Genomic DNA, 23,711 nt, shown 5'->3' on the forward strand with positions numbered 1-23,711 from the left:
TTCCATAGGAGGAGAATCGTTATGCTTTAGATAATCCATAAACCTTTTCTGGTGCATAGAATTAAATAATCTGTTTTCCCATTTGCCATAATCCCAGATCTGCCTTAACACCAGCAAACAAGTTACCAGTGGTCTTCGTAGACTTCTGACATGTTTAAACTAATTTGTAAAAGAGCAGGCAGATGCTATCTCGCCAGTTCCCGGCCCCTCACCAACGTCAAACTGGAACCGTCGGAGAAAAGCAATAAATGGGACCTCCTGCATTGTCCCCATACTCAGTGCCTTAAGTGGCAATACAAATCGAGCCGGGGCTCATCGATGGGGCGTGGCCTAACAACGGTGGTCTTGATGTCCCGTTAGGCCACGCCCCCTTGACGAGCCCCGGCTCAATGGGCTACTGGCACCTCTGCCAGGCAGCCTTTTGTAGAGATTAACACCCTCTCCCCTATGGGGGAGAGGGTGCTGAGCTCTGCATTTATTTTATTTAGGCTTGCCTGGCAGGGGACAGCGCCTCGCCTATTCAGCCTTAATGGTGGTGCTGCCCCTCACCAGCTGGGGAAGGGCAGCGTCACCATTAAGGCTGAAAGGGCGGGGCCACTGGAAGCAGAGGCCTTTTTCCTAAAGACTGAAACTCCCGCGATTCCACGGGAGCTTCAGTATTTAGAAAGCAAGGCCTCTGCTTCCAGCGGCCTCACGTTTTCTCCATAATGGTGGCGCCGGCCCACGTGCATCACCTTATTAAAGGGATGCCTCGCAGGTGCGGCGCCACCATTATGGCTGAAAGGCATTTTTTTCTGAAGCCTGAAGCTCTCGCACACGAGCGAGAGTTTTAGGCTGTAGAAAAAAATGCCTTTTTGTGTAGTGGCCGGGGCTGCCAGGGGAGATTAGTGGGCCCCGGCAGGGCCCCGCCTCAAAACGAAATTTTGGAGCCTGCCAGGGCCCAGCCCCGGCAGGCCCCGGCCCACTTAAAACCCTGCCCATACTGCTTCGAGTGTATGAGAGACAGTATGCACTCAGACACCCATAAAGAATGTACCCTCGCCCTGAAAAGTGTGGAAGGATGATTCATGGAATAATGCTACATGGGAGGATGTCGCCTGCCAAGATGTCAGAGTGCATAAATGAATATTATGGACGGACGTTAAAATGAAATCTAACAAAGACAAAGTGATGTCATAAAGAAGATATATGAACCTATGCTGAAACGATGTGAAAATACTTAGAATTAACGATCTAACTGAAGCACTAAGAGTAACATGTACCTAAAGCTAAAGTAATCATGAATCTAAAGATGAAAAACGTACTGACCAATAACTGTAAATATGCAGCAACACAAGGTAGAAAGAAAACATATAGAAGCTTGCTATAGAGGAATATATAACGTGACAAGGACGGCCATATTAGGAAAATGGATGCTGGCTCACGTTGAACTTAACCAAGCTACCTCAGAGACATGCCAAGGCTGTAGAATCAGGAGACGCAGAAAAACAGCTCTGTGTGCAGAGCCGACGATGAATTATGTTTGGTCCAGAGTTAAGGATGGTATTTCTAAAGGATAAACAAATAGCACAAAGGGAGTACGTAGATAAGCTCTGAATGTGAGACATTCTTCATAGATGGAAGAAGAAGAAAACATCTGTGAGAGCCAAACTGTTGATCAATTAAACGTATACTAAGTTCATATGAAATAGAGTGAGCAAGTCTCTAGAGGCAGAGAGGAGTAACAGCACCCTGTATAATTAAACAAAATAGCAGTAAATAGAAGGCTGACATTGACAAATTCTTGGTCTCTTCACACGTGATTCGGAAGTCGAAAACAAAGGCTATTCATTAGAGCCTTACGCTAAGATAGTGGTGTGCTCACACTCCCTTGAATGTTTCAGGACAATGAGCAGGCAACAAGGTCAACTACAAACGGAAGACTTTGGCGTGGCATACCGATGAGAGATGATGGATTAATTGGGAAAACGGGGAGTAGTCCCTTAGGGCTCAATGGGAATCGGGAAGGCGGATGCACCGGTACCATACATGTATAGTGCCTGCGCATCCGACATGCTCTGCACGCGGGTGCCGGTCCACCTACCAGGTCAGACCTGACGGGCGGGAAGGCACCCGCCCGCAGAACTTGTAGATTGCCGGTCCGGGAACTATGGTACTGGCAAGCTTACCGGTACCGTAGTTCCCAGACCGGCAAACTTGTAATGACCCCCACTGTCCATAACGCATTAATGCTTAGCAAAGACAGCTCCTGAATGCCTGTCTTAAAAAATGGCAAGATGTCAAAACCAGAGACCAGTTCCATCAATCCACGTGCACCGCCTTGCCTTACCGAAATTTAAAAGAGCTAGAGGAGGATCCAGCTTCCCGACTGTGGCTGCATACCAATGGAACACACTCCCTCCGGCCCTAAAACTTGAGGAAGCATACTGGGCATCACACAAGGCCCTAAAACCTGGCTCTTTGCCTAACCCTTGACACTTTCACCTAGCACTCCTACCCGCCTAGACCGCCCTAATCTCGAGCACGGGTCTGAGGCTATAGTTTGCCCTCTTCATATACTGCAATGTACTCCAATTAATGCTATCCAATGTTTTATTCTTATTTCATTGTCTGTATGTAACTGGTTTCACAACAGTGCCCAGATGCCCTCGGGCTTAGGAGCTTTACAAATACAAAAATAAAAATTATAATAATATTAACTTTAACTCAAAGTTTACTAAAATGACAATACTAAACATCACCTTATATCTGCACGTCCACCCCACCATCTGCGGTAATATGACTTGCTAGATAATTTGCTATTAGATTCCGAAAGCTTTTCTGATCTTTTCTTGCAAAAGCACATTTGAGAAGCTCCCATTGCTCCTCTTCCGCTTTCCTTTTTTTCTCTGCTATTAAATATTTATAGACAACGTGCAAGTTCCTAAATACCACTTTATTGTGGTCTAAATTGTCTTTTAGAGCCAATAAACATGCCCCTTTGCTTCTCTGCACTCTCTATCGTACCATGGGTTATATGTACAAAAATACTGTTTAGAAACTCTCCTTTGCTTAGTCACATAAGGGGTAATTAGCTGACAAAAAACAGATTAGATATACTCCACATTAGGCCCAGAGAAATCACTCCTTCTATAAAAAAAACTCTACAAGTAATGGAAATACAGCAGCATAAAAAAAGAGGATCAAAAGAGACTTTATCAAGGTACCTCTACATAACAATCTGCCAACAATTGTCACTATTATCCCTATCATCATAACTGGAGAGATTAATCAACAGAAAATAAACCATATTAAGGTTACATGTATTTATTTGTATTCATTTATTGATCATTTGTTAGGTGCCTATACAACAGAATGGTGTTTTTAGGCGCCACGAGAAAAATTGGGGACGAAACAAGGGGAGAAAATAACATAGGCAAATAGTAAATTTACAATTGTGGTCCTACTAGGCCTTGTGACATTCGGACGTGCAGGTGCAGTGGTGCAGGAGATAGGATGGGAGCAATGAAATGAATGGTCAAGTGCTGGTGGGGTCCTGGGAGGGAAGTGCCAAGGGGAGACAAAGAAGGAGGCCTCGGGCTACGTACTAGGGCAGACGAATCCCAAGGGTGGGATGAACAGCCGCCAGGAAGGGGGCCCGCAAGGGGCAGTGCTAAGGGGAAGGAGGGTGCTGGTGTCAACTGGGTAGAGGGCCTGGTATCCTGAGAGGTTCATGAAGACCAGACCACCAGTCTCAGCGGCAGTGGGGTGATTAGCAAGGAAGGGGGAAAGGGAAAGAGGTAGAGAAAAGCAGGGTTTTGAGAAGTTTCCAGAACTTAAGGAGTTCCAGCTCAAGTCTGAGAGGGGCAGGGAGCCTGTTCCAAAGGCAGGCACCAGCCGACGAGAGAGACCTGCTACCCGCGCTCTGCTTAGAGAAGTGTTTGACAAGCAGAAAGTTGGAGTAAGAGGAGCAGAGGGCTCTAACAGGTGAGTATTTAGGGAAGGAGAGTTGGAGATAGTGTGGTGCCAGTACCCAGAAAGCCTTTAGGATGATGCAGATGGTCTTGAATTTGATCCTTCTGGCCGCCGGGAGACAGTGGAGAGATTTTACGGCTGGAGAGATACTGTCCGTGGGCTTGAGGCCAAGGATAAGACTTGCAGCCCTCTTCTGGATTAGCTGAAGGGGGCGTAGGGAGGAAAAGGGGAGATTGAGGAAGAGGCTGTTGCAGTAGTCCTGCCAATAGTACATGAGAGGCAGACAGGGTTGTGATCCCTTTCAGCCTTCAGTTCAGCTGAGCACAATTTTGATAGCAACATATACTTGAGGATCCTTGGCAAAGTCATGACCCGACTGCAGAAGCTGTGGAATACAGCTGCAAGACTCTTCCTTAGACTTCAAAGATTTGAAGGTATCTCACAAGACCTTGCTTCCTGGCTTTCGCTCTCAGTTAGGCAGCAAGTTATACGTCCATGTGGCTAGTGCAAACATCAATGCACCATCCAAAATCATCCTCCAATAAGAAATGATTTGCCAGTACTGGACCAATCACTTCCCTCACACTCCATTGAACTAGTTAGAATCGCTGTATAGGAAAGAGAGGGTTGGAGGTCACTCATTTGGCCTAACCCTTAAATAGAAAAGTCCAGGCACTGGTTGCAGCCTCAGACTTACTAACTGGCCTTTGTTCGGTGTAAATTGTTACGACGTATTTGTAGACACCCCATTAATTTTCAGTGGCTTGGTAACAAGCTTTGAAACCTACTGCTCATGATATGTGTGTGTGTGGGGGCGGTGGATGGGATAATAAATAGCACAAACCATGCTGGGAAACAATGAAACACTGTAAAACCGGGGGATACAGAAATAGGGTACAGTACTGTGAATACTACCCAGAGCCACTTCCAAATCATCCGGTATTACCATAAATCCGGTTTGTCTATTAATCCCTGCCTCTGTGTTGCCCACACCAAGGAAATAGCATTAAATCAAGTCTGGGCAAAGCATGCTTGAAGCGCGAAGCACACATCAGCACCATTTTCTCTATTGTTAAGGAACAAACACCAATACAAAACAATACACATGGGAGCGCCTGGAGACCATGAAAATGGCAGCGGTTTACAGTACAAATCAACTTAGCATAACATATGAGTAAAATAAAAAGCATGTCAGTTTTACCCGGGTATCATCGTTTAGCTGTGGCATAAATAAGGCAAACCCCAGAGGCCCTTACCTAGAAATAGGCCAAGAAAGACATCAAACTCGAGATTGCAGTCTTATTGGAAAGTCCTTCATGTTCCCCAGCCCCAAAACCCCTGTCACTGCCAAAACACTCTTCATCATCCTGCTGCCGTCACACCTCCCCGTCACCTTCTTTAGGCCAAGGTGCTGCACATTTTAAGGAATTCACAGCACCTCACCGTCCATCTTTTCTTCTTCGCGTTTCCTCATGAAGAATCCCCTTCAGGGTTGCAGCATTACTCTGATAATGGGCTATTATAACTTCTGACCCATCATCCTGTTTCTGTGCCAAAACAGCTCCCAGGCCACCCTCACTAGCATCTACAGTAATTATAGACAATTTTCTTGTATCAAAACATCCCAAAGCCTTTGCCATGTCTATTTCCTCTTTGATTCTAGTAAATTCTGCATCACACTCGTAACTCCATATGAAATCAGCATCTTTCTTTAATATTTTCCTCATCTCACGAACTTTAGTTGCATAGTCTTTCACAAATTTTTGATAAAACTCTGTCATACCTAAAAATGAACGAAGTTCACTTTTTGTTGTGGGTTTCTCGATTTCCTTTATCGAGTTAATGATGCTTTCTTTGGGTTTCACCCCCTCAGCTGACACTTCGTGGCCCAAATAGTCCACCTTAGATACCGCAAATTGACATTTTTCTTCCCTTAAGGTAATGCCTCTCTCCTCGAGAATTTTCAACACATCATTAAGACTCCTGTCATGTTCTTCTAACGTCTCACCACAAATCAGCACATCGTCTTGGAAGCAAAATACTCCCTTTACCGACCCAATCAACCGATCCATAATCTTTTGGAATACCGATGAGGCTGACGCCAACCCAAACGGCGTTCTTCTAAATTGAAATACACCCTCGTGCATTATAAAAGCCGTAACCTTTCTACATTCTTCCGTCAGCTCAACCTGGTGGTATGCGGACGCCATATCAAGTTTTGAAAATATCTTGCCCTGGCCCACCATGGTCAACATCTCACCCATGTTTGGCAAGGGGTGCCTGTCGACCATCACACACTTGTTGAGCTCACGCATGTCAATGCACAATCTCAGATCACCAGAACTTTTTTTAACCACTACCACCGGTGATACCCATTCGACACCTGCCGCTCTCTCAATCACACCCACCTGTAGTAGTTTTTTAAGTTCATTCTTCACACCCTCTCTCAAAGAGAAAGGTACCGGCCTGAGTTTAGCAACAACAGGCACACTACCTCTTTTTAGAATAATTTGGTGTTGAAATCCCTTCACCTTTCCCAAACTTTTCTCAAAAACTCCTCTATGGTCTGTCACATACTTGTCTACTTTATTGCAAGGCACAGACACCTGAAGCACCTGCTCGGGGTGATTGGGATCTAATCGAATGGCCAAGCTCTTCTGTTCTCTCCACCCCAGCAATGATTGCCCTTTCTTAGTGACATAAACCTTTCCTCTACACCTCCTTCCTTTGAACTCGAATTCACACCATACAAATCCCAGTAAGACAATCTTGTCCTGATTATACCCTCCAGCATTGATATCCGGTTCACTTAATAGGGCTACGACCCCGCACATCTCCTTCTCAAATACACTTCGGGACACTAACGTAATCTTCGAGCCAGAATCAGCCATCATAGAGACTTCATGACCGTTCACACTCACAACCGCAAACGGTCGCTCACAATCGTCTCCATTCTCACCATCCAACACCACATTCACGGTATTAACAATGACATTCTGCATTGGAATTATCACTTCCTCCTCTGACGATCTTCCATCTTCTTCCTCATTGACGTACAAAACCTTCTTTTGGCCGGATTGTCCAAATTGGTAGTTCTTACAGCAGTTGGCATAGTGACCCTTCCTCTTACACTTTGCACACGTCACTTTACGGCCAGGGCACACAACAGATGAAGCAAAATGCGTACTGCTCGCACATCGAAAACATAGTCTGTCCTCTTTTCTTTCAGTCCTCTGCCCTGGCTCTTGGTTTCTCTTCTCTTCCCCGACAACTCTGCTCGAATGCTTGGTTTTCCCCCTTCTTTTGCCTTTGTTATCTGCTACATTTAGCACTTCACTCTTTACTTCCTTGAGGTCGCTTGTTTCATTCTTCGACAACTTAGCGACACATGCAAATGAGTGTTCCACACGTTTGGCAAGATCTTCGCGTATCTTATTGGACCTACAATGAGTCATAAACTGGTCACGGATGTGTTCATCAAAGGATCCTTGAAACTTGCATGTCAAAGCTAAATGCCGCAAAGCTGTCACATACTCTTCAACTGATTCACCTTGTGCTTGCACCCTCATGCGGAAATTATATCGTTCCAATACTGTGCTGGTCTTGGGATTGAAATGTTTGTCCAGCTTAAGTAGAGCGATATCAAATTCATTGACAGCGTCATCTCCACCACTGCCATCTCCCGTTGGCTGAGGAAGCGTTTCATAAATTCTCTGACCTTCGTATCCCAAGAAATGCAGCAACAAAGCCAACTTCCTCTCACCAGAGTACGACGTTCCTCCAGCTGCCTTCATATAATGCAAAAATCCTTTACGCCATTGAGCCCACTGTATTTTTGCTGGACCTGGCACAGGCATGAATATCGGGGGCCCTGCTATTCCAGGTAAACCTGCCATGCTCCTGGTTCTGGAATCCTCTGTAGACTTGCTTCTTGTGGCAGCTTACTTGACCTTTGTCCCCTTTGCGCCTAGCACAATTTAAAATACTCATATATTTTTCAAAGTCCTGCTTAATGAGGCTTTGCAATGTCTCTTCTCCCTTTTTTAATGTGTTCCCTTATGCTCTGTCAAAGTCTCACAGAATTTACCACTGTGCACACATCCTTGCAATATAGTAAGGTAGACCGTCAGCTCTACAATTATTCACTGCGCATTCATTACCAAATGGATAATGGCCTTCTTCTTGCTGCGCTTCTATTACCGTGGGTACGGTAATGCTTTTTCACTGCACATTCGTTACCAAATGGATAATGGCCTTCTTCTTGCTGCGCTTCTATTACCGTGGGTACGGTAATCCTTTTTCACTGCGCATTCATTAACAAATGGATGATGGCCTCCTTCTTGCTGCGCTACTATTTCCGTGGGTACGGTAATTCTTCCTCTTTCTTTGCGTGCTACTCCCTCCCTCTTCCGGGACACAGCGTTGGCCTGCGCCGCAGAGGACGATGAAACAGCAGGCGTCCAAAACAACAAAGCAGGCTTTCGCTTATCCTCACAGCGTCGCCCCGAAGCGTGTGTGTTATGGCTGGCAGTCTCGGGGAAAGTAACGCAGCGAGCGTTAGCAAAAGCCGTGGGATGGGAAGCAGCGCAGCAACACTTACTTGGCTGACAGGACCGTCAGTGCTGCTGATCGGGGTGGCCACTACAACGCCGGGATGGCGGAGCGGCCACAATCTCACGAGCACAAAGGGGAGGAAACACTTCGATTGCGGGCCGCCGCTGCTACGCCAGGGGAAAGCGGAGCGGCGCTCGCCCTTGGATAACTCTGCTGGGGGACTTCAGGTCTCCTATCCAGATCCCATCCTCGTCGCCAATGTTATGAAGGCACTTGTGGAGGCAGGTAGGTCTTTGTGATATGGATTTATTCAGTAAACAGGTAAAATACCACCAGCACATTAGAAACATCCAATGTAGGCAAGGGACAACTCCAACTGACAACTATAGAACGCTGGGGACAGAGTATACAGCTAGTGCCCTGTGACATCATTAGAACCTGGCAGCAGTGACAACTCCACGCTTCCATGGCTTCTAGTATTGCATGCATGTCTCCCCTTCCATATTAATAACAACATAATGTAATAACTTCACAACAGTATCAATGTGAAAAAGAGAGAGAAAGCGTGAGAGAGAGAAAGAGGGAAATTGACCTATGCAAGAGGCCAGTGGTGGGAGTGCGGGGTTGCAGGTTATTTTGCCTTGTAGGACCTACTCCTTCGTTCCCCAGATTAACCGTCTCCACTCTAAGATCTCCTACCACCTTACACTACACACACAAATCCCACACAGACAGCCACCACATCAAGACTAACTGAGCCAGGGATAAAGGGACTGTCTAACTTCTTCACAGATGAGAGGGCCCACAGGGTGACTGGGAGAGCACCACCACTGGGGGGCCCGCCAAGAGTAATAGTGGCAAAGATCCTGAGCTTTAGAGACCGAGATGCTATAGTACAACAGGCCCGCAAGGCGCGATTTGACAAAGTTGGAAATGCAAGACTACGCATCTTCCCGGATTTCACCTTGGTGGTGCAGCGCCAGAGAAGGGCGTACGATGCAGTGCGGCGACGACTTCGAGAATTGAACATAAAATACATGATATTCTTCCTGTCTAAAATGAAAGTCATATCAGGGGGGAAGTTGTTGCTGTTTATGTCCCCAAGTGAGGTGTGAGATTGGATAGAGGCTTCATCACACGGAGGGGAGCCACAAACCGAGAGAGGGTCAGGAGGAGCACAATCTCAAGCTGGGGACTGAAAAAGAGTCTAGTGGTGGCCTTGCTTATAAACCGGTGATTCATTTAAGGGGAGAGGATGCTGAGGGAATGACGGAGGATGGGGAAGGAGAGTTCTGGAGCTGGCGGGTGGGAGCGGGGGCAGAGCAGAACCCCCCTAGATGACTCCAATGGCTGATAGCCCACGAGAAGAGGGGGAATGATGGATGTACCAGTCCAGGGCTCCAATGCGGTGGGGAGGGGGGCAATACTCAGGAGAGGACTCCTAAGGGATAAAGTTCAAGGGCTGGGGGGAGGAGAGCGAGGGGAGGGGGGATAGATGGTGAGTTTAAGTTGGGGTTGGTTAACGTGTGGGGTACAGGTAAGGGGCAGAGAGGGAGTAGGGGAACTGGGGGGAGAACGAGCACAAAGATATATGAAACTGGAAAAGTGACCGGGAGTGAGAAACGTCAGCACAAAAAGGGAGGGTGGAATTGTCAGAGGAAGGATGGGGGAAGATAGGAAGGGGACTCTGGAGGGAGGGGGATAGGATATAAAACGTAACCAGTAGCAATGGTGGAGGCCAGAGGTTTGTAAATTGTGACATGTAATGTTTGGGGAATGGGGACAAGACAAAAGAAACTGAGAGTGGAAGGGTTCCTAAAAAGACAGGGGATACAGGTGGCCCTGATACAGGAAACACACCTGGTTAGGGCGGACCTAGTGGCATTGGGGAGAAGATGGGGAGGGCGGCTGGTGGGCACATCCTACTCGTCACAGGTACGGGGAGTATTGATCTGGGTGGCAGCAGGGGTGCCTCTGCAGGTGGAAAGGGTGCTGAAGGATGAGTTGGGAGGATGTTGGTCATGTTGGGGAAGTGGGAGGGGCGCTCAATATGTTTAGTGAACTCATACGCACCGAATATTGATGATAAAGAATACTTCCCCTCTGTGTTACATATGATAGGAGCATTCAGAGATGAAATGATAATATGGGTGAAGGGGGATTTCAATTGTCATCTGGATACACACCTGGATAGAATGGGAGGACAGGGCCTGGAAAAAAACAAATGACAGCGTCACTCCACAGGGTAATGGAGGAGTTAGACATGGTGGAAATATGGAGCGAAAGGCATGGGGAAGAGAGAGGGTTCTCGTATTACTCGGGAGCACATGGGTCGTACTCGCTCTTGGATTAACTATTGACAGGGAGGGAACATTGTCAGCAATTTGAAGAGCCGGAATATTTGGGGTGCACTCTCTCGGATCACTCCCCCATGGTGGTTAAACTGCTGGGGAGGGGTAGGGGATGTCCACGACGGGTGTGGCGTATGCAGAGATAGGCGCTGGAAGATGGGCCCTTCAAAAACGAGATACAAAGGGGATTGAAAGCTACGAGTTAAATGCGGGGTCGGTGACATCAGTAAGGGTGCTCTGGGAGGCCTTCAAGGCAAATATAAGAGGGGTCTGCCTTTCGATGACAGAGGGAATGAGGAAGATACTGCAGGAAACGCTACGGCAGACAGAGGAGAAAGTGGTGGAAATGGACAGGGAGGCTGCAAGGGGACATTTGTTGGGGGACAGACTGGCCCAGAGCCTGGTGGTACACCACAAGACCTAGCAGATTTGGCACACTTTGACAACAGTAAATGGGACGTCCGGCTACATGGAGAGGGCGATAAGGCAGGGAAGCTTTTAGCCTGGTTGATAAATAGGGAAAGCCCAAGGTGTGTTATAACCCAAATTAGGACCAGGTCTGGGGAAGTAGTGGGTACCCAGGACCGGATTAATGGGGCGTTAATGGAATTCTATAGGGAGTTGTACACAAGCAAAGGGAGATATGTGGTTGAGGATGCAGATGAGTTGTTGGACATGATTCGGTTACCAAAACTAGGGGTGGATATGAGGGAAGAACTGGATGCTCTGATAGAGGAAGGGGATATCCGTTGGGCGGTGCGCTCCATGAGGAAGGGTACGGCGCCCGGTAGCGATGGGTTTCCTACAGAATTCTATTCTGAATATATAGATCTTCTAGCCCCCTAGCTCAATAAGGTATATGATGAGGCTTTTGAGAAGGAGGACCTCCCAGAATCCATGAGGGAAGCCATCATAACGATAATCTTGAAGGAAGGGAAAGATCCATTGGATCGCATGTCGTACCGTCCCATTTCCTAGTTGAATATTGACAGGAAAATCCTGGCAATCAGGTTGGTGAGAGTAGCTCTGGAATTGGTGCACCCAGATCAATGCAGGTTTATTGGAGGGAGGAATACGACAGGCAATATCAGTCGCCTCCATCACGTGATGGATCATATCAAATCCTAGAAGGGGGACATGGCGATTGCCTCCTTTGATGCCATGAAGGTGTCTGACTCGCTGCAATGGAAGTGGCTATCCCGGGTACTGAAGGAGTTCAGGTTTGGGGAAAATATCTGTAAATGGTTGGGTCTGCTCTATAACAAGCTGGTAGCGATGGTAAGGACTAATGACTGGGTCTCGGAGATATGGGAACTAAGTAGAGGGACAAGGCAGGGGTGTGCGGTGTGCCCAATGCTATAGGGGTGTGCAGTGTGCCCAATGCTATTCGCTCTGGCTCTGGAGCCGTTGCCAGAGTTTTTATGACAGGAGATGATAGAAACGGGGCTTGAAGCAGGAGGGGTGAGGCATATAGTATTGCTTCCAAGACAAGCACATTGCCACTGAGCTATACTACCCGTACCAGTATACTGCTTTGGTATCCTTTTTTCTTTGTTCATAAATAGGTTAACTGCTGTCACTGTAACTGTCAAAAATTGAGAGAATAGAGAAGAGAAGGCTTGCAAGCAGTCCTTCTCCTGTCATGCCTCAGCCATCTGGAACTGAATCCGGGTAGAGCGTCAAAATGCCCCTACCATCACTCAGTTCCACAAAACACTAGAAATGTGGCTTGTTCAATATTAGCTGCCGGACGCATACAAATTCCTCTCTCCCTCCACCTACAGTACTGCATTACTATATAAAATGCCAAGTCGAATTCTGGCACAGTCTTGTGGAAAAGCACTCTGCTGCTCTTGAGCTAGTTACACGGGAGCCCGAGAGCCCCAAATGGGAAAGCAGGTTCAGGCAGAAACACAACGCGGTTGTGTTGGAAAACGCTGCGGTTTTTCTTTCCGAGTTTGTCAGGCTCCTCCAGCCCGGAAAACTTAAAAAAAAACGCAGCTAGTGCTTATTTTTAAAAAAAATAAAAAGCCCTTACCGAGATTCAGCTGCAGCTTTCCTGCTCTGGTCTCCGGTCCCCGTCCTCCGCGTACAGCACTAATGATGGGAAAGCCACCCAGCGGTAGATTTGTTTACTGCAGCTGGCTGACTTTTCCTTCATTAGTGCCGCAAAAGCAAAAGCCAGCACAGGAGGGCATCCATTTCACAAAATGGATGCGCCCATGTGCTTGCTTTTGCGAATTTTGAGCTTGAATAGCTCAAAATTTTACATAGGAAGTTTTAAAAAAGAGAATGCTAGTATTTTTTTTTATGTTGCCTATCTATTTTTTAAATACAATTTTTTACTAGACCATGCCTTTAATAAATACCAAAATAATAATAATAATACACGAAATGTGTGTTTTAAAGCAATGCCTAAGATTATGTGCCCACACAATGGGAGTTTGAAGATCCAAGTTTTCAAGGATTCATTGGCAAGGATCATTACTGGTGGCAAGAATCCTGGTGACATCTGGAATGTCCTTTTGGTAAGTATCTTCATTGTGCAAGCATCAATTTCACTGCTCATGCGATATTTTGAGGGAAATTGCTCGTCATTTGGATTCTACAGCGAGTGCTGCAACTTTGATTCTCGCATTAAAACTTTGTAATCAGCCCTGTCTATAGGCAAGAAGAGGAAGGCCTGTGCAGGAGTTAAGGTTAATGAGTTTGTATATTTTCAAAAAGTTCCCCAGTGATAACCCTAAGTTTAACTATTAGCCGTGTGTGCCAAAGATGACTCTTGTTTTCTGATGACAATGCAACATCTGCAATTTTGGTGAAATGACAGCTAGAAGGGCACCTTATAAGAAAGACACTCATCAAGTTTATGCCATGATACAGTGACCCCCCCACCCCTTTTGTAAGACAACTAAACCACTAGTATTGCAAGACTTGGGTGGTATAGTGCACAGTGAGTGAAATTGCTGAGAGCTATATAGCTCTTGCTTGCAACCTAAAAGAGACTGGTTGACTTGACATGAACAGCTACCAGGAGCCACTTGTATCTCCCCAGACCAACTGGTTCTATACAAACTCAACCATTTCACATTAACTCTGTGTGTCTGTGAATGTGTATTAAGGAGCATTAGCCCAAGAAGTTAGTTCTTTCCCAAGGGTCAGCCAATAATTATGCTTTTGGTGTGGCCCCTAACTTCTGCCAAAGGCCACGTTTTGAGCATTTCGACTCACCTGCCTCCGCTTCGTGCCACTGTCTCCCTTGCTTGCCTTACCCATTCCCGTGTCTCACTGCAATATCTTCAAAAGGACCCAGGAATGACACTTTTCTGCACCCTCACACATGTTCACGGCAGCCCTCTTGGTTGGGCTAGTTCCATTCCTTGCAACATTTTCTTCTTCGGGAGGGTCAATGCCCTGTGGTAATAGCATTTTACGGTAGACCGTCGGCTTTCCAGAATTTTTTGACTTTGACTCCCATAAACATCACCATTGACTATGATGGCTAGGGTTGATGGGGCATGTAGTCCAAAACAACTAGAGAGCCAAAGGTTTCAGACCTCGAGTAAAGCAAGGGGTGGGATCATTATTGCTTGGAATAATACCCTTCCCAACGTATTGCCTGAAGATAAACATAGGGGTCGGCATTGACTCAGCATAAAGATTCCCCAACATGGTTTCCACTGCTTAATTAAGACACATCTAGACAGTAACCACTCACAAATAATGAGCGACAGGGAAGTGCCCTGCTTTCAATGATGGAGGATTTAAAGTAAAAACTGTGTGAATACCAGGTTTCCCTGTGGGTTGTAATACCCAAGCTGTGCATGCCCAAAGGGCCTGGCAAGACCAGAGGCATTTTGCTTCCACAGCCTTGCATGGCCCATTGAGCATACTGCCTGAGGGGCAGCTGACCACATATGGTGTAGGATGGCCTCCTGCGCATCCTTGCACCAAAGGCCTGTCAGAGGCTGTAAAGACCTGGCAGTCAAACATGCCAGTAACTAGAACTACTGACATGCCCCTCTGCTTCCTGTCCTTCCAAGAGCTTTGGACAGGCCACCCTGGAGAAGTGGAGGAGCAGGTACAGAAAAAGAAACAAGTGTGTGTGTTTGTGTTTTTGTGTGTGTATGTATGTATGCAAGACGGTGTGCGTGTGTGTGCGAACAAGGGATTTTGAGTCTTCCTGCACGCTGTGTGAATGTGTTTCTGTGCATGTGAGGTCGCTATGTGTGTGGGCCAGATAATTGGGGGTTGGGTAAGGTGGAAGGCAGATAAAGGAAGGAGTATCATGGAGGTTCCGGCAGAGATTTTTGATGGCATGCCTGACTTCCTTTGGACCCTGGCTATTAGACCAATAGTGGCACATATATTGGTACATTCAGGAAGGAAAAGTCTTCTTATAGTGACAATACAGAATTATGGGGCACAGCAAAATCAGTGTGTTCTTAAGAGTGCAATAGGGACCGCTATAAGGAAAAAATGAACAGGTGTTTGTACTTGTTGCTGTTAATGGGCAGAATGGGCAGAACAGTGTTCTTACAGTGTATGCAACCAGGGGAGGAGAGCCATGATTGTTTGGGAGGGGAGAAGGGAAGGAGGCTTGTGGAGTTTCCGGCAGAGATTATTGTTGGCAATCCTGCCATAATTGGACCGTGGTTGCAAGACAAAGGGCCACATTACGAGTCCAGCGGCAACCGAGCCGGAAAAACCAGCAGGTTACCGCCAGACTCGTATTACCATTCCGCCTCCGTGATACCTGGAATAACCGGAGCATTACGACCCCGGAGACCCAGGAATTCCAGAGGCGGAATTGTGTAAGTCCCCATTCCCATGGAGCCCCATAGGACTCCATGAGGATGGGGACCATGGAAACACTGGTTCCGTCTAGGACAGAGCCGGTGTTTCCATGTCCGCCTGCAGGCGGGTGGTGTTAAACCCGTCAGGTCAGACCTGGCGGAAGTGACACCTCCCGCCTGCAGGACTCCTAATCAGCCGGTCTGGAAAGAACGGTGGTGGCGGTTTTACCGCCACCATTCTTTGCGGACCGGCAGGGTCGTAATGAGCCCCAAATCGTCACAAAGCAATGCTAGCATATATTAGCTCAGGGATAATCACAATGTCTTCTTATAGTGGGAATACAGCACTACTGGGCACAATGCATATGAGTGTGGTCTTAGAGTACCATGCTGGCATTATTGGAGTGTGTCTTTCCAGTGGCACTACTGTATAAATTGGCATATCAAGCATGACAATGTCTTCTTTAGTGGCATTACAGCATTATTGGGCCCTGCTCTTACAGTGCCAATACTGGGAACAGAGTACATGAGTGTTTTCCTATGATAAAACACTGGCATTATTGAGTCCTACAAGCATAGGTATAGTGGCAAATTTCAATGTGGTCATATATTGGCATAACCAGCACAAAGGTGTCTTCTTAAACTGGCTGAACACTGTCATCTTTTGGGCACAGGCCTCATGAAGTGTTTACAGTGTCCATGGTGTCATATATTGGGGGCACAGGCACCATGAAAATGTGTAGGAAAATGCTGTATCGATTCCATGTGCTACCCGACAGAAGTAACTGTAAATTGTATGTTTTTTAACCCATTTATTTACAAAAGGTGTACTGTGCAGGCACCATTTTAACCCATTATGTGTTTTAAACTTCTCTGGGGGAATTCACAACCACTCCCTCGATTGGCGTCGACTCCTCTATGCTCAGTGGTTCAAGCTCTTCTGTGGGAAATACGTATGCCTCTCCAGTGAAACATTCTAGCTGCTGTCACTCTATCTAGAAGCTATTCAGAGCACAATGTTGCATACATAACGAGCAAAAGGTTATAGTTTTCACTGCATGTGCAAGTAAGACTTTCTACACACTGTACAACATTCTAGTTCCCGGATGGATCTCCTACTTAATACCTGATTACATGGAGCTTCTTTTAGCTCCCGCACATCAAATCTTTATTTCAAAGCACATGTGCAATACATAAATTGCAAAAAAGATGATGTTGTTCCCTCTAATATTGCTAGAGGGATTTTACATGCACATGTTCATAGGATGCACAAGAACTGATGCCGAAACCTAACGCTGCGCTCCCTGAGGACATCCCCTCTTCCCCTCTAAGTTTATGTTTCCGGCGTCACCTACACATTGCTGCCAACACATCCCAGTAATTTGTGATAGGTTGCACCGGTCCCATCTTTTCCTTTTGCATGCTGGTACTTGAAGGGCTATTCTGACCATGGGAAAAACGAAACTACAAGTCCCAACATACAAGGGAAAAGCCAGCAATGGGGACACTTGGCAGAAAAGCCTATAGAGCATCCTGGTTGGAGCAGATCTCTGTCCTCCTATACCCAGAAAAGAGGAGCTCCATCCACATGCTCTTCGACCCAGGCAGCACTACGCTGCCACCTTAGTAGCAGAAGTGCGATATAAAAGTGCCAAAAACATAATGTAACATAATGCAACTAGTCAGCAAACCTTAAAGAAGTGGATGTGTTGTGCAACTCTTAATATTTCAAATTACACAGGGGTTTAGTTTATTATTTGTATAGCGCAGCCTAAACCCAAGGTATCTGGGTGCTTAGACATGGAGCATTTGTTAGTTACAGTACAGAAGATGCACAAAGGGGGTCTTTTTTAAATAAAATGTTAATTGCACACAGGGGACCACCAACGTTAGCACTTACTTGCTGCTTGCATCCCAGCATGCATTTGTAAGCATTTAGAAACTGTAGTGCACATCTAAAAAAGTGAATGCTGCCCTCCAACTTTCTCCTGGCAGGTGATGCTTACTAATGGATTCCTATTGATCTGCCTGCTCATTAGCAGGTGTTAGTCAGAGGCAGATACCATGGGAATCCATGTGCTTTGTGCCTGCAAGAAAATCTCAAGCGTGCACAAAACGCTGTTCTCTTTCAAGATGGAGGAAGAAAGCACAGCGCAGATGCAAACTCGGTTTTGTTCCCCCGTATCGCTTGGAAGGCCACGTAAATGAACCTGAGCGCACAATGAAGCATTACACCAGGGTTCGAAATAGAGGGGAGCTGAGAGCTATTTAGCTCCTTCTTATAGCCCAGAAGAGACTGGTTGGCTTGACACCAACAGCTACAGGAACTACTTTTGGCTCCCAGGCCAACTGATGCATAATAAGCATACCTATGTGACATTAACTCAGTGCGCTTGGGACAAACTTTAAATAAGCATTAGGACACATGTATAACATATAAAGCATATGGGGTAATAAAGAACGAACACAATGTTAAGTTTGCATCTTATATGGAAGTTAGATTTGTGGAACTATATGCACTAGCTCCTTGTTCCCCGGTGGTAGCTCCTGGCCACTGGTTAATGCTGGATACCAGGAGCTGCTTTTACCTCCTGTTTATCTCATCTTAATTTCGATCCCTGATTGCACCTTGTTTAAATGCATAGAAACCTACCTATCAAAGACAACATAACACCCCATACAAAATATGTGTTGTCTTAAATGACACAATGCTTTTTGCCTACTAGCGGGCTACTTTTCGTTTATGAATATGGGAAGAAACAGCACCATGTGTATCAGACATCTGCAAGGCAAAGCAGAAAAGCCGAGCTGCATTTGCAAGGTCAGGTCCAGCGAGTGGGGAGCAATTATAAGAAAGACTCTTCCATGCTTAAATTGCCAACCACAGTGCTCACTGGCTGAGAAAGGCTGTTCTAGTGGGGTGGCCTAGTTAATAATTCATTTAAGAGCATGCGTACTAATGGGATTTTTCAGTGAGACGTACAGTGCAGCGCACTGGAGTCAGGACCAGGCATGATCAGGGCACTCTGGTGATTTGATAAAAAGTCCAAACCTATCGCTCAGGACTGGCAGTGAATGTAGGATCATTATAAGGGTAGGGTTTACCTTAACAAAGATTGATATGTCGTGATCCTGATGGCCTGCTGTGGTAACCAGAGTTACAGGGATGATCTCAGACTCCGTCTTGGTACCATTCTGCTGCACAGCGACTTCGCTGCTAGCTGTCGTTTCTTGTTCAGCAAGTACTACCTTTTCTGCTTCTGGTCGTTGACCCTTTTGACTTTGTTCAGTGGTTTCTGTAGGTCGGTTATTTTCTGATAAATTCTCTTGCAGTTGGCCTTGTCCTATGTCCATGGCTGCTCTAGGATCTGTCACCAGTGTTTCCCCTTCTGTTGTGGCCTTCTCCTCTTCACTTGCTGACTTCTCTCCTGCTTTGACTGTCTCTCCTGCTTTGACTGTCTCCCCCTGAACCTCAGAGGTACCTCCCTCTACCCCAGTGTCTTTTTCAGGTAAACATAGGAATTCCTCTGAGCTCATTGTCATCTGTGAAGGTTCTTCACTGGGTGTCTCTGCCTTGGGAGTATCCTCCACATTGGCCCTGCTAGCAGATTCTTCAGACGTTTCTTCTTCCATTGTACGCTCTCCAGGTGGATCGGAAACTTGGGCAAGTTCCGTGGGAGGCTCTTCAACCGGGGAAGGTTCTACCTTGGGTTCAAGAACTTCTGAAGGTTCCGCCTGCTGTTCCACCACTTCTGTAGGTTCTGCCTGCCGTTCCACAACATCTACAGGTTCTTCTGGAGACTCTTCCACTTTGGCCGGATCTGCGGGGCTAACTTCAGCGTTCACTGGTTCTTCTAATTTTGGGTTCATTTCTCCAGACATTTCCTCGATTCCTGAGGATTCACTTGGCCCTCCCCCTACATATAGAGACGCCTTGGGCGCTTCACCCACTTTTAAAGGCTCTGTTATCAATTCTCCAGTCTCCACATTCCCGTCTAGGTTGTCTTCTTTTGCAGGTGTATCTCCTTCCAGTTGTCCTCCTGTGGTTTCTTCTTTGGGTGCTGTGGGCTCATTTTCTACTTCAGGCTTTACTCCTGTCCCCTCATTGCCTTGATTAGTTTCTTTTTGTGCCCCAGTTAATTCTGGATTGTTACCTGTCTCTTCCATTTCCACAGGCCCACCTTCTGTATTTATGGCCAATTCTTCCTTCACTTTGGGTTTTTCCTTCTCGTCTTCCTCTTCATCGCTGCTTGAGCTGTCGTCGTCGCTGCTTGAGCTGCTGCTGGAGTTCTCTGCGGCGTCTTTGCCTCCGTCCTCTACCATGGGTTCTTCAATCTTCTCACCTTCGGGGTTCAGCGCAGGCTCTGCACCCTTCTCTGGGCTAGCCGCCTTCTCCTCCGTTTCTGGTTGATGACCTCCTTCTATCACCTTTTCCACTGGATCGGTTACCCCTTCCTCTTTATTAGGGTTCACCCCGGACTCTGTGGTCCCTCCAGCGCTGGGAGTCATCTCCTCCGCCGGTCTCTCGCCATGCGCTTCTTCCACTACACTTCCTGCTTCCTTCAGTAGGGGGTTTTCTCCAGACTCTTCCCCATTCCCAAGGCTGGGAGTCTTCTCCTCCACTGGTTCCACTGCTTCCTCATTTCCCACAGTTGTGTCCTTCCCGTCCCTTTCTTCGGGGTTGACTGCATGCTCCACTCCATTGTCGGGGCTGGCAGCCTGTTCCTGCACCCCATTTACCCCTTCTACTTTCGCGGCCTCGTTGCCACAATCCGTTTGCTCGGGGTCTGTACCCTTTTCAGGATATGGCGTCTTCTCAACCAGTGAGGGTTCCCCGTTCCTCGTGTCCTTCGCTGCGCCCTCGTCTCCTGGGAACACCGCTGGTTTCGGCTCCACACCTGCCGCAGGCACTGCCTCGGGGACCGGGCTGCCATTCGCCAGTGCGTCTGCCATGCTTCCTTCCAGGCGAGGAGCAGTGCGTGCAGAGGAGTGTCCGTGTGCGCTCTCTTTCCTCGCCTGCACTTATCTGTGGGCCTCCCGTGGCTGGCGCGGCTGCCACTGAGGTGACTATGGCGACGGCCCGGCTGGGAAGATGGATTAGTGATTAGCTTGATTTCCAGGCGGCCGTGTGCGCATGACCCCGGTCGAGGGCTCAACTCTGCTAAACCCCGTGTGCTGGGACGGATGTTCGGCAGCGCCTCCTGGGAGTGAACACTGTTACAGGTCCACGCCCTGCTCCCGGGGACCACTTTGGGGTTTGGGCAGGGCACACACTCCGCCTGCGCGGATCCTGTTGCGCTTTAATGCACGTGCTGCTGTAACATAATTAATAGGAGTACAAAAACCCCAACGGGCGGGGGCTTCAGCATAACCAGTGTTTAGATTTTGAGGGCGCCGACCTTGCAACTGGGATGCTTCATGAAACATTCCTGGGTAGTGGGTACACCAGACCACCATCAGAGCGGCTCCTCGTCCTCGTGCCGGTGGGGGAGGGGGCTTCAATGCAGAGTATTTCAATGCTTGCAAACGTTTGCACGTGTTCCAGGTTTAGTTTGGCATCAAGCGTGGCGTATACGGTCTTGGTCTGATTTAATCGCCAATAGATATGGGTGCAAGCGTGCAGTCCAGCAATAAACAATGCTGCTAGCATCACAAATGGTGCACCGCGAGACTAGGGGCCTGATTTACAAAAATGTTTTCAATGGGACTTTCCCAAGTCGAAACATTTTTGTAAATCAGGCACTAGATCCTTTATTAGAGGCATAAGGAAAGAAGGGGCACAGTGGTGATTCTGAACCAAATTCTGCATATGATCCCTTTCCGGACTGTTATATGAGAAATTCAGAGTGTTTACTGTACAGGGTAACACACACAGAGATTGAAAGCAGAGTAAAATCTAAGAAGCTTGCTTTACACTGCTAGAATCTCCCACCTCCTCCCAGTGTCCTCTCTCCCCTCGCCACTGCACCCCTCCTCGCCCACATCACAAGCAAGCTCAGACTAGCCTATTGGGCATGCCCGAAGTACAGGCCAACGTGCTAGCGTGGCACCGTTTTTGGGCTAATCTGGACCAGTTTGATGAGTTTTTTTTTAATTGTGCAGCCAGTAATTTTGACCAGTGTTATTGAAAAAATATTCTTTCAAATGCACAATTTGCAACACATTTTAACAAAAAAATATCTTTTGGATATTACTCAGTGTCAAAAATTAGATGAGTGTGACTATGGGACACTTTTTCACTGGTGCAGAGCCAATTTTAGGCCTTTGTCCAACTCCTCATACTTATGTCATAGCGGCAATCTCCGACTCTCCCCCCCTTTTTACACAAACACTGCGCCGAGGAACAAGATGAACTCTCGTACATCGTACTGGACATGTATTGTTAATCGGGTTAGGCAAAGTCAGGCCCTTTACTTTAGGTGCATACACCTGATACCAGTTAGCTCTCCTCACACGGATAAAAGGCAGAGCCAAAAGACACACTCTGAGCAAGGCACAGGCAAACCTACTGGAGCAGAGCGACGGACTTAAGGACGAGAGCAGCGGGTCAGTAACCCCAAGAGTTCCCTACTGGAGATCGTTGCCTCCGACAGGCTGCGAACTATATGTGGAGAAAGCCAGATCCTACATCTGAAGGCTCCATTGAGTTTCAAGGACGCCAGAGACCCTCCCGGGTGAACGACAGAGTTGGGGAGGCGAGGCCTAGCCTGTGGTACTAACCTTGACTCGTAAATTGGAAATTGAAAAACCAAGAAAGAAATGCACACAGCCAGTAGTTGGCAAGCGGCCTGAGAGACCGGCATGTGTTAAAGAAAGGTTGAAGTGGCAACATTATATCTCAAGTGAAGGCTGCACGCGTGTGGAAGAGACGCAAAGAAAGGCAGACCTGTGAATAAACTTTGAAGTAAGGACAGCTGCGAGATCAGCATTACTGAGTAACAGAGTGGTCCGGCGAAAGGAAGTAGCCTACTCAAAAGTCTCAGTGAAAGGTATATTGTTTGTAACGATAAAGCGAACGAACTGCAAAAGCAAAGTAAGCAAAATAAACTCCTAGAGAAAGGGAGAGAGCGAAAGTTGAACCTTGAACTATTAGTCGAAGTGGTCCTGCAGAGGTCTGTAAAGAAAGCCACTCACATTCTGAAGTCTTCGAACTCCGAAAGCAGTCTGAAACTAGTTGAGGTAGACTCGAAGTATAATAAGCTTGGGGATGGAAGCGCCCTTGCAAGTTTTGTTGAACTGTGTTTTGAAGAGATCTGAGCCCGACAGAGGGGGACCCATATGAACTGTGTTTTGGCGAGGTCTGAGCCCGACACAGGGGACCCATATGAACTGTGTTTTGAAGAGATCTGAGCCCGACAGAGGGGGACCGACGTGAACTTTTTTGTTGAAACACTATTTAGAGGTCTGAAGAGAGAGACTTCAATGTGGAAGGCCAGGCGGGCCTCGATCCACGCTTTGGAACTGTTTATTGTGTTGGAAACCCGAGCCAGAGTGTGTCATCTCCTGAATACAGGGGCCGCCTTACTCTCTGTGGTCTAACGTGGGGAGAAAAGCTGGTTCAGCTATATTTATTCTTTTGAACACTGATTTTTCCTTTGCATACATTTCTCCTTTATACACTTTTTGTACAAGAGAAAGTGCAGGCATTAGGTTTTGTTAGCATAGGCCATTTTGATTTGACAGACTTCACTAGGACTGTTTTGTTTATCGTTTGATGGACGATACCACTCCCATCTTAGTTATAGGACAAAGTAGGAGCTTTCTCAACCCCAGAAACTTCAATAAAGGTTTTACAAACTGTATCTATTGTGTCAGTGTCATACTTGTGATACCATGCCTCCCCTACAGTAGATAGCTTAAGATAATTTGTTTTTGTGCCTGCCTCCCAAAAGTGCTAAGAGCTTTGTAATCACCCATAAGTATGTAGGAAAGGGGATGGGATGTAGGAGTAAAGAAAGGTTACTCACCATAGCGACTACTGTACTCTTAGCCCATAGCCCCTTTTCTCCCATATGTCCCACCCTTAGCTCCCCTGGAGTGGCATGGTTTTATTGTA

General features: G+C 47.0%; 1 protein-coding gene across 1 annotated transcript in view; it reads right to left on the reverse strand.

Annotated features, from left to right (window-relative positions):
• CLIC6 (chloride intracellular channel 6) overlaps positions 1 to 20,839 on the reverse strand; it is a 235,892-nt gene extending 215,053 nt beyond the window's left edge. The window contains exon 1 of the mRNA XM_069636142.1: positions 18,761 to 20,839. Within this exon, the coding sequence (XP_069492243.1) occupies positions 18,761 to 20,608 (1,848 nt within the window). The 5' untranslated portion in view covers positions 20,609 to 20,839. The remainder of the gene's footprint in view (positions 1 to 18,760) is intronic.
• Between the last annotated feature and the right edge of the window lie 2,872 nt (positions 20,840 to 23,711).

The sequence above is a fragment of the Ambystoma mexicanum genome, chromosome 7p (genome assembly GCF_040938575.1).
Source record: "Ambystoma mexicanum isolate Mex_15411 chromosome 7p, UKY_AmexF1_1, whole genome shotgun sequence".
NCBI classification, from domain to species: Eukaryota; Metazoa; Chordata; class Amphibia; order Caudata; family Ambystomatidae; genus Ambystoma; species Ambystoma mexicanum.